The sequence below is a fragment of the Clupea harengus genome, chromosome 25, assembly GCF_900700415.2.
Source record: "Clupea harengus chromosome 25, Ch_v2.0.2, whole genome shotgun sequence".
Classification (NCBI taxonomy): domain Eukaryota; kingdom Metazoa; phylum Chordata; class Actinopteri; order Clupeiformes; family Clupeidae; genus Clupea; species Clupea harengus.
In genome coordinates, this window is record NC_045176.1 from 14,658,986 (window position 1) to 14,673,714 (window position 14,729).

The window sequence follows — 14,729 nt, forward strand, 5'->3', positions numbered from 1 at the left end:
TCAACAGTAACGTAACCAACCACGTCACCAACACACGAGTTGAATTCGTTTTCAACAAACATGGCTGCCGCTGGAGAGCTGAAATATATAGATTCGAGTCCATTTAGACATTGACAGTGCATTTATTTTGAAAGAGGAACAGAGAAACGCGATTAAGGCATTTGTCAATCGAAAAGATGTTTTTGCCTTCCTGCCTACGGGATCCGGTAAAAGTGTAATGTATCAGCTGCCCCTGGTCACATACTAGGTTGTTCTGATTGGTTGTAGGTAACCAATTGAGCGAAGAGGCATTTTTTCTCCAGGTTCGGTTGAAACACGCCCCATAATCACAGCCCAATGGAGCGATATCAGACTCATATTCTGACTAGAATTATGAGTATGACATCGTCAGGCTAGATCGTAGGTGTTACATTTGTCAAAGTATTTATTGTGCATTAATCTGTTGATTAAAAGATGATGAAGCTGTAATGTTTTTGTTTAATTGACATTTTAAAGGAAATCCATTCGGAATGTCACAGACAATTGTTAATTATGAAAAAATAAAACATTTTAAAAAATACAATCACAAATAAGATTTGTATATGGCACATACTATGTTTTTTTATTATTATTATTTAATTACTCACAAGATACTACATGTAATAAAGAAATGTATCAAGAAATATGATTTTCTCTTTTTTTTTTAAATAATCAATCATATTTCTGTATTGAAATAGAGCAGTAAATACACAATGACACTAACCAAACACTGCCATTTGCTCCTGGGTTTTTGTACAGGCTTGTTGTGTTTCCTGTCACTGTGGGCTGCAGAGCGCAGTAGTACACAGCAGAGTCTGAGATCTTTGCAGAGGAGATCTCCAAAGAAACTTGATTCCTGTCCGAGTTCACCGTTGCATTGAGCCGTAGATTTTGAGAGTCAGCATGAATGACAGTGTTTGTAGCTTCATAGACTAAAAGCACATATTCTGGTTTAGATCCGGGGTACAGGCGATACCACTGCAATGTCTCAAGGCTGCCATCATATTTGCACGAGAGGATGACATTTTCTCCTACAAAAGCATTATGTTCAGTCATCATTGCTGTTATTGTCTGTTCAGAACTTTCCTCTGCCAAAATACATAAATAAACACTTTGGTTAGTCTTCATAGTCCCATACACCTTGGTGCTCTATGGAGTTAAAGCAGTACATTGGTAAAAACTGTGATGTGATCAAATCGGCAGTGTACAATACAAATCTTCCACAGTATGTAATTAGTATTATCTATTGCTTACTATTCCATTTCCATACAACATGAATGCAGTCGTGTTACTCACCTATCAGAGATACTAAGAGAAGCACACAGAAGAGCAGCATCCTGGTTGACTGCTGGGGAGCAAATAGCAGTGGGGAGATCACTTCCTCAAGTTTACACTGCAACCTCCACCAATAGGCCTCACTCTGACACACTCTGTGACTGTGAGATGAAACAGGTTGTTGTGTAACAGTGTGGATTGCGCTGTTATACCATGTGAGACTCCCTCAGGCAGACTGCATGAGAAGAGAGGAGACTTGTCAGGGAGGGGCTGACCCAGGATCAGATGGGGTTCTGACCTGTCACAGATCACACCACCATTCCAGGGTCATCATCTGCCATCAGGTTCACTACATGAGAGCCTAAATACATCACTTATTCAGCTGTGCTGCTACTTTAAAGAAGATCTTTCCCTACACTAGTTTTCCTGTCAAGGTTTTTGTATGGCAGACTGTGGTTTTGTGTCACTGTGGGCGTCAGAGCACAGTAGTACATTGCAGAGTCAGAGACTTGAACAGAGGAGATCTCCAGAAAGACTTGAGTTTTCTCCTTGTTGATCTTCCCAGTTAACCGAGGATCTGTATCTGATATCTGATCTGAACTGTACACAATCACTAGATGCTTTGGAACTGATCTGGGATATTGGTGATACCACTGTAGACTGGTGGCTGTTGTAGAGTAGTTACAGGACAATATAACTCGGGATCCTTCCTCAGCATACACCTCAGGGCTGTGTGGTGAGATGACATTCTCAGAACTGACACCTGCAAACAAAGTGAAATAAGTGAATTAATAAGATATGCCTCTTGAGATATTAAAACAACGTGCTGTGTTATCAGTTCATTATTAACATAGAGTTGACAATTGTGCAATATGACAATAGCATTAATCTGAAAGTTTTAATATTTACCAAGAGCAGCGGCAAAGACTGCAGAAAACAAAAGTAGCATTTTATAGGAAATTAGAAAATCACCACAGAGAACAGGTTTAATGAACTTGAGTTCTACCCCATTCTATGCCAGACTGTTGAAATAAAATGAACACACATCATCATAAGCTCCTCCCTCTGCCCTGAAGGGAGTGGCTAAGATGTAGCTCTGAAGTGCATAAATATCAAAAGGTGTTTTCTCTCTCTAAATAAGAAAGTTATTCTCAACTTGGAAAAGTACATGTGCATTAAAAATAAACCACCAAAAAGTTTTTTTTGTTTTACTTTTTCCATTAGCCATTACTTTTTCCAATTCCCAAAGCATATTATTTTAAGGCCAGTCCACATGCATAATGTGTTTAACAAACGTAATCATGCAAAATACCCACCGCTGTGCAAATGTCTGAAATACTCAATCGTATCAGCTAAACAAAGATAAACTGTGTCACTGTTATTGGTCAAGTCAGCCATTTTCTCATTTTCTCATTTTCTCAACACTCATCATAGCTTTTAGCCTTTTCTGTTTGTAGATTATGCCTCCTGTACTAGGAATTACTGCTCTTAATACACAACCTCATGCCTTGACATGATCAGCTCGTCATATTTAGTTAGATGTACTTTGTAGTTTCACTGCCAGACCTACTTTCATAGAACTAATACATTTTAAGAGTGCCACACACTCTTGTTCTTGAAGCCTCGTTTGGATACTGCCTACCAGTAAAGATAAATATAGTCACTGCTTGTGTCATATGAACACTGCAAATTTCCAGAGTTCCCTTCCACACTTTCTATGTAGGAATTGGCAGGACTAAGTTGATCGGCCACAATATCTGTGAAGAATTGAAGAAAGGTTTATGCAGACTGTTATCCCTGATATAGTATAGAGTGTAGTATACGGTATATTAAACTACCATCCAGTGCTTTTCATTATTCACATATTTTCTGCGGTCTCCAGATGTTGTTGCTCAATTTCTCTCTCCATCTCTTCAGGGTTTGTGTTTGTCTCAATCAGTCCTTCTGTCTCCATCCTCTTTCCCTTTGCTCTGTCCTGCCTGATGTCTACATTTCCTATCTCAATTCCATTGTTTTCTTCATTCTTGTCATCTATTTCTCCCTGACACCATGTCTTCTTTCCCCCTATCACTGCCTTCATCGCCTTCTCTTTCTCCAGCAGTCTGATCTCCTCTCTTAGTTTCTCCCTGTAACTCACTACCTCCCTACATCTTACTTTCTCTCAGGCGGTCCATCTCCATTTGTTTCTTCTTTTCCATCTCTCCTTTCCTCTCTTTCTTCCTCCACCACTCTTGCTCCTCTCCCTGATCCTGATTGGTGCTCTTCTCCTCACAGTCTGAAGGGGTCATGTGTTTTCTCTCCTGTCTTCTTCCTCTTCTCAGCTCTCTGCCTGAGTGGCTCCTACTGGTGGTCTGCCAGCTGATCTGCTCCCCACTGGTCTTGGCCAAATCAAGCTGCTTGGACAATTTGTTTTAAATTACAGGCTGAAAGCCAGAATTTGGCTGAACATCAGTGTTTCACATTTCATGATTTCATAAATAACGAGCCTTAAAGATTTATATTCACACATTTAGACCTGAAGAAAGGAAAAGGAATATATCCAATGCTACATTATGATTATACCATACAATTAAGGGAACTTATTTTTTATTGTTTCACTACACTTCAAAAGTAGCTGTAAATATTTATTGAAGGAAATGTCTTTTTCTTTACCTTCCTCATTCTCTTGATCCCAATCCTGCCATCTAGTGGATCCATCAGCAGTAGATGGTAAAACTTTACGGGCTGGGAAGTTTCCCTGAGGATCCACTGCCTCTCCAGCTGCTGGGCGTGGTTCAGCACCATGGTCTTACGATGCTGGAGTCTCCTCTTCATCTCTCTGAACCGCTCATGGACCAGACCGCCCAGGTAGCGCTGCCACTCCTGTTGCATGAAGAGGGCCATAGCTCTCTGGGAGGGAGATAGATGTTGATAACCAAAACAGCAAAATAGTTCAAACTAGTCAGATTAGTTTTACATACTAGATCATGGTTGAGATCATGTCATGTACAAAGAGAAAGGGATATTTGTAGTATGTTCTAGTATGATGTTCTTCTAATACTTTCTATTCATAATTGCAGTGACAGTTTTCCCTCTCGTGCAATATTGATGTTCTCCTACTTATCATGAATCGAATGGAAATGCAATTCAATCCTGATTAAGAAGCACTCACCATTTAATTTGGTCTTGTCTGCCTAAAATTAACATAACTGAATGTTGTGCATGTCATTTTGTCACGAATCTAACCCTTTTGTGATGTCATGCTGGGTCTTTACATCTTTTGGTGTTTCATCTGTAAATAGCCTGTATGGTTTAAATAACAATAACTTCTGGTTTATGAAGACTACTTTTGGACTCTGTTCTGCCCATAATATGTTTTATGTATCTACGCCCACGAGATCGGGAAGCAATGGAAATTTGGAACACACAAACATCGTTCACATAGCAACACTGTCAACTGTCACAGCAAACTCAAGTTTAACGTATTTTTAATTTTGAATCTCATAGAAAGCAATGACTTTTCACTGTACTGCTCTGTCTATATGTTTATGCTTCCTAGCGTTAATATAAATTAAGCAGCGAGCCAAACTCCTTTTTCAAGAGCCAGGAAAATTAGCCTTCTTGCTCCTTTATTGACCACATTGAATGGAGCAAGAAGGCTCATTCCCGATCTCGTGGGCGTCAAAATAAAAGTCATATTCAAAATAAAAGTCTTATACAAACAATTCAACTTCAATCACCAAAACACATAAAACATATTATGGGCAGAACAGACTCTTTGGCCACTGACTCTTTGACCATTGACAAGTCTCCCTGTCTCTCCCTCTTTCACTCTATCGTTTGGGGGATTCAGAGGACCGCCCCCCTAACTACACCTAACTACACACAGCCTATATCTGAGCATCACAGTGGTAATGTTATGTTTATAGAAACAATAGTGAACAGACTTCTACTTAAATTTCCATTGCCTAAAAAACACTTGATCTTAGTATTTCATTATTCATTCTTTATAGTAAGTAATAATGTTGTACTGTTTGTGTAAATTGCACTATTGTAGGATGCAATGTGTTACCATAATGAACTCTCATTCACTGTTTCATAAAATAGTATATTTCACTCAAAATATAGTCATAGTCATAGTGTATAGAAACAATAGCGAACAGAATTGTACCTACATTTGAAATGCTTTAACACACTTGATCTCAGTATTTCTTCATATATTTAACTCTTCGAAGTAAGTTTTATTTTGGTACCATTGCAGGATGTAATGTGTTGCCATACTGAACTCTCATTTAATTTTTCATTAATTAGTATATTACACAGAAATTACAAGTTAGAATGTGATTTTGTTTGGCTGTTTAATGATATGGCATTCATCATGTTGCACACCAGTTTCATTTTCAGTCAGAATCCCATGAAGTTTAGTAGTTTAGTAAGGAAACTACTATTCAGTGGTATATGGGCCAATGGTTTTTGTACCAGAGCTGAACATGCTGCCATCACTGTGGGCCTCAGAGCACAGTAGTACACAGCAGAGTCAGACACTTGCAGATTCTGGATGATCAGAGGAACTGAGCTGGAGGTGACGTTTAGGTTGGAGTGAAATCTTTCATTGAACTCAGTTCCATTTTCCCCAATTCCATAATTGTCTCTTTTAAGTATGAATTTGGGGAAGTCCTTTGGTCTTTGTATAGACCAGTAAAGGTATTGTGTTGATGAAGTTGTTTTGTAACCACAGTTGAGAGTCACCGTTCCTCCCTCAATGTGAATCATCTCCCGTTCTGGCTGTTCAACAGCGTCCTGCCCTCTGCATCCTAAAAGAAACACCACTGGCTCAGAACACCACTCAGAGTTTGTATCATGCACTGAAAACATTTCAATAAATCTAAATTGAAAAAAAAACAACATTAGCACTAGTTAATGCCTTACCAAGTATGCAGAAGACAATTATAAAAAACATTTGAACCCAAAACATCATGTTTTTTTTCTAAGCCTTTGTGCTATCAGCTATGTAGACTGTCAATACAAAACTGAGGAAACATTCTTTCCTTAGTCTTTTCTCTCACAGGCAGTCACATGTTCGACTCCGCCCATCCTACTTGGAAACATGTCAGATCTAGATGAGTGAGTGTAGTATCAGGCTTATGGGATTCGTTAAAAGTTTAATTTATCTGGTCACATACTACGCTGCTCTGATTGGTTATGGGTCTATCCAATTGAACGAAGAGACATTTTTCTTCCTGGTTCGGTTGAAACACGCCCCATAATCACAGCCCAATGGAGCAGTATCAGACTCATATTCTGACTAGAATTATGAGTATGACAACGTCAGGCTACTTGTAAGCCTTCACCAGTACATAATTAAACATAATTTTATGTGCGTAACTTTATGCTTTGGATAATGATATCAGAATTCACTTTAATATCATTGTGGAAAAGTATTAAAAATGCAGTCTATACCTGAGTAACACGTACACTTTCTAAACTGATAAAACAACAAGAGCTGAACTGCTTGAAGCTATAGCAAGAAGAAAAAATAGAAAAAAATGTAATCTGAGGTGCATGATATATATTTGTAGCGACCAAATGAATGTGTTTTTATTCTTTTTTTTCAGACACAATATATATTTTTGTCGTGTGTGAATCATTTGGTCTGCTGTCCCTGTCTTCTTGGAAAAGTGTGGGTGTTTCCTTAATGCAAGGGGTTTTTCTGTGAGTGCTGAGTGTGCAGCTGTCACTGTGGGCCTCAGAGCACAGTAGTACACAGCAGAGTCAGACACTTGTAGTTTCTGGATGATCAGAGGAACTGAGCTTGAGGTGACGTTTAGGTTAGAGTGAAATCTCTCATTGAACTCAGTGCCATTATCTCCAGAGCCAAATTGATCTCTTCTCAGTATAAATTTGGGGAAATCCTTTGGTCTCTGTTTGTACCAGAACAGGTTGGGATTAGTAGAAGAGCTCTCATATACACAGGGCAGGATCACTGTTTCTCCTTCAAAACTGATCACATGGGACTCCTGCTGATGAACCTGATCTCCTTGGGCTCTGCATGCTGTTGAAGATATTACACACATTTATAAGACTGGGGATGTTTGATCATACCAACATAAAAACATCAATGATGATTGAGTGAGTATTAAATAACTTAAATATCTTACCTGTGGAAAATAATACAAGAATAATCAGCATTTCCACCCTTTCATTCATGATTGTGTGTCTCTATGATGGCGCTGCTGAAGTGATTCTGACTGACAAACAGGGAACTCTTCTATAATGCTCACTAGACAGGGCACATAGGCATTGGAGATTCATGACACTTCCTCAGCCACTTAAAGTTGTGGAGACTCTCAAACCTGAAGTCAAAAATGAAGGCTGAACTGTCCCACCAGCTCAAAACTGTGGGAAGGATGTGTTCAGTCTCTCAGTTTAAAACTGATCACCATATACTGAATGATGCTGCCATCCAGTGGTCATGTCTCTTATTACTGCACTATAGTCGACGACATCTCAGCCAAGTATATTACATTGTAACTAAAAAAAAAAAAATGTAAGTAGTAACACTAAATGTGTTGTTGTTAAAAAGGACATGTTATTAGGCAATGTCTTGCTGAAACATTTGCAATGACTGTTTACAATAACAACTGCACTCACAAGGAAGACCTACATTTATCTTTGTGTGGTGTCATGCTTCATTTTCATAATTGGTTGTATGTTATTCTATTTCATTTGCCTTGTGGTCATTGTATATTTCAAATAAGTGACGTCGATACTTAAGGTATTGGCTGATCTTATTTACAAAAAGAAGTAAACTTAACAGACATTGTTTCCATGTCAGGATCTGCATAAGACAAAGATAAAGATGTTGAATACATTTTTACCCGGTACTTGCATTTGTACATTGCAAGCACGGATTCATTCACAGATTCCTTCTCCTGTCATGTTTTTGTAAGGCAGTCTGTGGTTTTATGTCACTGTGGGCGTCAGAGCACAGTAGTACAGTGCAGAGTCAGAGACTTGAACAGAGGAGATCTCCAGAAAGACTTGAGTTTTCTCTTTGTTTTGTTTCACCATCAGACGAGGATCTAGTTCTGATCTTTGAGTTTCAGTGCTTTTTAGCATGAGCACAAGGAACTGAGGAGCTGATCTGGGATACTGGCGATACCACTGTAGCGTTGCACTACTGTATGTTGTAGAGTAGCTACAGGATAAGGTGACATTAGATCCTTCTTCAGTGTAACTCTGATTTTGGTTTGATGTGATTGTATTTCCCAAAATTATACCTGGAAAAGAAAGAAAATGTGTGAAGCTCTTTAAAATAACTGAAATATGGAATAAGAATTAGACTGCTGATTTACTGTTGAAAACATCTGTGCAGTTATGTCCTATAGCAAACTATCTAGATCGTATAGTTAGAATTCATACCTGCTGTTGCACTGAACAAGATAAGTCCATACAGCAACATGGTGTGGGCTGCTTCAAGAAAGTAAATCCAACACTGAATGGTTGACACTGAAATGCTCCTCTCAGACAGCACAAAGCTCCACCTTCACCTTATCACACACAAATCAGCAGGTGTGAGCAGCTTTCCTGCCAGAAGTCATGTGGTGAGATTTAACCGATCTGTTCTGCGCTTTGATACTGACTGTGATGAGTTTATTAATGGAACAAATTGAAGTACAATGTCCCAGTGTGCTATGATTTTAATGAAAGAGCATCCAGATCTGCACTTCATAGACTTTGAGGCAGGTACCCTCCATTTCTTTGCACTATAAGGGCACCCATACAGAGCCTCCAGCTAACTCTGTGCCAAAATATATTTATTCATGTAACATTGCTTATTTAAAAATATGGTGCCTTTAAATAAACAGTGTTTTTTTCATGACAGTGCCAATATGCATCTCTTCATCATCTTGTAGCATTTGTGTTTTAGCTGACACATAGACACAACTATAACCAATACGCCAGGAAACGTAGGTACATCCAGCTCTGCATGATACATCCAGCTCTGCATGAATGCCATGTCTTGATTCTGTCCTCTTTAGATGAACAAAAGGCTGAACAAAATGTCAAGACACTTCCTCCTTGTGGTAGCAATTTGACATTGTTCATTTAAAACCCGGTAACTTTGTGTAAGTAAAATAAACAGTTGGTTTCATGACAGTTCCATTATTTAGTTCTCCATCATCACGTAGCAGTTGAGTTTTAGTTGACACATGGGCACAACTATAACCAATACGCCAATTCAAAAATGATTATGAGCAAAACAGCTGTCTACAGTTACATTGAGGGAATGAGAGTGCAGCTTAAATCAAATCACTCTCACCCACATGGTTGCAGATTAAACAGACGATCATTGAAATTACATCATCAGTGGTCTTCCTACTTTCATGCAAACTTTAGCATTTTAAGTTTGCATTCATGAGCAAAATCTTAACGGAATTAAAGTGTTTCTTTATTACAAGGACAAAACACAATATGTCCATTACAGGCAACTGTCAACAAAAAGAGTCCCCCACTTTGGTGTTTATGTTAGGCTGTGACCCATATCCTATCAACCAGTCTGCAGGATTAGATTAGATGGACTTATTTAACACCAATATACAGTCATGAGAACAGGGCTCTCTGACAATAAAGCTTTCTCTCATATATCTCTGAAACATGCATGCATGACATAAATGTTTTTACTGCCCTTCAAAATCATCAGAGTGTGTTTTATTTTCTTAGTTTTGAAATCTTCAGGCATTCAAATAACAGGTGTAACCACGATACCTCAGTTTGCCTTGAAACCTCAGATTGTGGCTAACTGATATTATACCAATAAGGAAATGACTTTGATCTCTCTCATTAAAAATGTCTGTTTGCCTCTGAGTTTTTGTACAGCATTTCACAGACTTTGTATCACTGTGCTAAGACCCTCAGAGCACAGTAGTAGAGAGCTGTGTCTTCCAGAGTCAGGTCTTTAATTTGGAGCTCAGTGGATGTTTGTGATGTTGTAGAATCAAATCTTTGATCAGGGATGTCTTCATAATCACTCCTACTTCTTGCCCCTTTTCTTAACAAATACTGAGGTGCCTGTCCAGGATACTGCCTGTACCAGTAAAGATAAACATTGTTGCTACTCGTTTCATAAGAGCATTTGAATTTTACAGATTCCTCTTCACTCTGAGTGACGCCCTCCCGCTCAGGAGAGACTTGGTCAGCAGTTACACCTTCAAGACAGAAACGAAAGTCAGAATCAAGTTTAAAACATGTCTTGATACTGCTAGAAAGTATCAAGTTTAGGTATTCAGCATTTATTTAGTGAAATGTCCTATGCTACTACTCTGTGTTCATGTGTCTGGGTGCGTGCGTTTGTGTGTGTATGTGTGTGTGTGTGTGTGTGTGTGTGTGTGTGTGTGTGTGTGTGTGTGTGTGTGTGTGTGTGTGTGTGTGTGTGTGTGTGTGTGTGTGTGTGTGTAGCCACATGATGTGACTATTTTAAATAGATTACCTGTTGTCATAATGAGGATCAGTAATAGTGGTGTCTCCATGATGAATATCTAGTATTCAGTGTTGTTGCTCACAGTCCTCTGAGCTGCTACTGTGTGTAGCTGTGTAGACCTCACTGAAGGAGTTCCTGCTTTGAGGAGTCCTCTATGTCACACTGCAGATGACCCTCCCTGCAGCATTTTCAGCCTGTAGAAATAAAGCCCTTAGTTATTGACCAGGAAACATAGTAGGCTAATTCTGAAGCATGAATATCAACATGATATCTAATGTGAATTGTGAACAATGTGGAATCAGCAGGTTGGCAATTCTAAAGGCAATGATGTTATGTGACTGATGACTGTGCAGTGGTGACTGTGGGCACTATAGTACACAAGAGTCAGTCATTTTGGATGGCCAGTGTTGTTTTTTCTGACATTTGTGGGGTTGAATCTCTTTTTGAATTCCTTGTAATTGCCTAATATGAGTGCGTTCCTCAACATGAATTTTGGCTTTTTGGTTTTTCTCATTGAATCTACAAAAATATATATAGTAATGTGAGAACAGTACAGTATTTATGATTCAGTATCACCCATCCTCCTCCAGAAGAAGTTTGATCTCCTGGTTGCAATATCATCAAAAAGTGAACACAGAATGTTGTATTGATGAACCTCTTTTACCTGTGCACCCCACAGCAATAGGCACTGCCACAAAATAAGAATTGTATTGTAACTGTTTTACACTGTTGATTCCCCTCTCACTGTCTACACTCACTTAGGCAGTATGTTCAGGGATTACCTAGTATTTATTTCAGACTCTGCAATACTGCTCTCTTGTGGTTAACTTCATATATTACATAAAGTGATGACATGTAAAGCAGTGTATTTGGTTGTTTTGTGTAGTTTCATTCATTTCAGATAATGTCTCCACGAACTGTCACATTAAAGTCTTACCGGTGAGCAACTGCTTAGAGGGAAACTGTTTCATGTGATCTTTAAAGTTTTTCCATCTAAGCATCTAGGTGCTTGAATAAACACAGCAGGTTTTTGTATGATGACTTCACACACAGCTGTCACTGTGGGCTGCAGAGCACAGTAGTAGACAGCAGAGTCAGACACTTGCAGATTCTTGATTGTCAGAGGAACAGTTTTTGTAGTCTTGTTGAGTTCAGCAAGAAATCTTCCTTCAAATTCCTTTTCACCATCACCACCTCCAGTAGAGAATCTCCTCAGCATATATTGAGGATAATCATTAGGTTTCAGTTTATACCAGAACAGGTTTGCAGTATAACCATCACTGGTTGTATCATAACTACAGTGGAGTGTCACCATCCCTCCTTCAGGTCCAGTCTCAGACTTTGATGACTGCTCAACAGTGTCTTCTTTTCCTCTGCACACTGTAACAACATTCACATTCAGAAGGTTTCATGATCACATAGCCAAGACTGGAGGAGTTAGCTTTTAGCACTCCATCATTCTCCACTCAGTATTCACTATCAACACCATTACAACACTTAACACAACTACTACAGAACCGAAGCTACTGTGTTCTATGACAACACATAACCCCCAGATCGTGAACACGTAAGACTTCTATCAAGTTGAAAATGAATGTTATCATTAATACAAGTACGTAAACAGAATAATGTTGTGAGCTATAGGTTATATAATGTCATACTGAAGCATATATTAGTATAAGTTTAATATAGCATAATGAAAAGTGTATAGAGACGAAATGTTACCCAAGAAGGTTGAAAACAGTAGCACTGTTAGAGGAATCATCATGGTAGAGCACATAGTGTAGTTCATGTGTGAGGCTGGTATGCAGATCTGTGTGGATTCAGTTCTTTCCACTCAGGCACTTTCATCAGATCTCACCATGATGCTGTCTGTCTGTTCAGCTCCTCCCCTGACTGGTAGAGAGGATTGGTCATGAGCTGCACTGTGCCTTTACTGGTCAGGATAGTAACACAGTAGTGTAGTCATTCTACTAATGGAGTAATTCCACATATTCTGTTTAACTGTATTATCATCTTGGTATACAGCAGAGTTCAACCTTTTGGACTTTTGTTTCATAATGACTCTTGTTTGGACAATTCTCTCAGTGGCTTCACTTAGCCATTCAGAGTATTTATCCTCAATGGCTTAAATTATCTCTTTGCTTTTGATTGTTTCCTGAGATTTATATCCATGTCCCAATCACTGCTTGACATTTTCATAAAGAATAATTTCTTGAAGAAAAGTTTAAAGGGAAGCCTATGTTTTTGTATGAATACTGAGTGTGCAGCTGTCACTGTGGGCCTCAGAATACAGCAGTACACATCAGAGGAACTGAGTTTGAAGTGAGATTGGCTTCAAATCTCTCTTTGAATGTTTCATCATTAGACCCTGATATGGAATATCTCCACAGTATGTATGCAGGGATTCCATGAGGTTTCTGTTGGTACCAGAACAGGTAGTCCTGTCCTGTGCTGGTGCTGGTGTAGGTACAGGGGAGAGTTACTGAATCTCCCTCAGAGGCAGTGAGAAATCCTCCTGGCTGATCAACAGAGTCTTCACTTTTGCATTCTGAAATCACAACCATTAAGTTGAACAAAGAACTTCTACAACATTTAGCAGTACATTATGTAACAATGGAAAGTTGAAAATGGTTAGGACACCTACCAAAATAAAATAAAGTAATGATACAAATTTCCATTGTTGAACAGTTCCTCTCAAGATATGTTCATCAACAGATTATCTTGTCAGTGTGTCAACACTAATTCCTAGCAGTTATGTCTTCTTGTGGATCCAGAGTGTTTCTACAGGCTTAATGACATGTAGCCCTCCCACCAATGATATGGCTCATTTCATTTTGTCTAGGGAACATATAACTACGATGGTGGGATGCTAATTTCAGTTACCTTTTACCCAACTCGGACACAGTTTTAAGTTCGCAGTTTAGAACAAATCAATTACATATTTATTTACACAACATATTAACAAGCAAACAGTTAAACACCGCAGACATAGCACAAAATACCTAAATGTTCTACTGGCCAGTATAATTTAAAGTTGGTGCACATTCCGTTGGAGCTCATAACCATCAATTTGTGAAACAAAAGTAATCCACTCACGACTACCCGTATAGTTCAGTGGAAATCCGTTGTCCTCTTCTCCCGCGATCTTCCTCCTCCTCTTAAACGAATGCAGTCAGTGGCTAGTTTAGCTCAGGATTAGCACCTAGTCTGCTAACAATTTCCCAGCAACTTTCATGCAACAGCAGCCTTTAGCGATGTTCTTGTTGCGCATGTAGTGTAGATGTAGTCCCGTTGGGAAACGTGAATCACTCCAATGCAAATGTCTATAACTACTGTTAACTTCAAATACTAAAACTTTCTTACAGCTACTTCAGCTAATTCAACATGCCGCCAGTCATAAAGGTGCTTCAACGTCTCTCCTTTTTTTTTCTTTTCTCTACCCATCTTTTTTTAAAACAAAATCAAAATCATCCCATTTGCTGCCAGCGCCACCTCTCTGATTGGCAGAAACCCACACACAAAAATGAACATATTCAAAGGCATTCTTCTCACACTGAAAACACAATTTTAACAGCAATATGCTATCTCAACCCAAAACAAAGGCATTTACTCCAATTTGAAACATGAATTCAGGAGGTGCCTACACTCTCCCCCCAGTAAAAAAAGGTTATGCCCTCATAACACATCAAATGAGAAGGATAGAAATATTTAACAAAACTTAATTCCAATAGCATATTATTGCATTAATGCTCAAAGGTATACAGACTTCCTGATGACCCTCATTCAGTAAAGGCATAATAAATTAACAAAATAAACCAACTCACTGATTTTGAAATGTAGTGCAATGTGAACCCCTATTCGTGTCCTATCAAGCAGTGCATGTTTGTCTGTGTGAGGGTTTTCCTAAAATCCGCATTGACAGTGTTGAGAAATGTCTAACGGGGGAATCTGAACTGAAATGGGGCTCACCTAA

The 14,729-nt window shown here is 38.8% G+C and overlaps 1 gene segment (V, D, J or C); it reads right to left on the reverse strand.

Annotated features, from left to right (window-relative positions):
- Positions 1-622: 622 nt before the first annotated feature.
- Positions 623-1,427, reverse strand: LOC116219587. The segment is given in 3 exon segments: positions 623-632; positions 743-1,106; positions 1,315-1,427. Coding segments are annotated over 3 exon segments (414 nt in total).
- Positions 1,428-14,729: the final 13,302 nt, after the last annotated feature.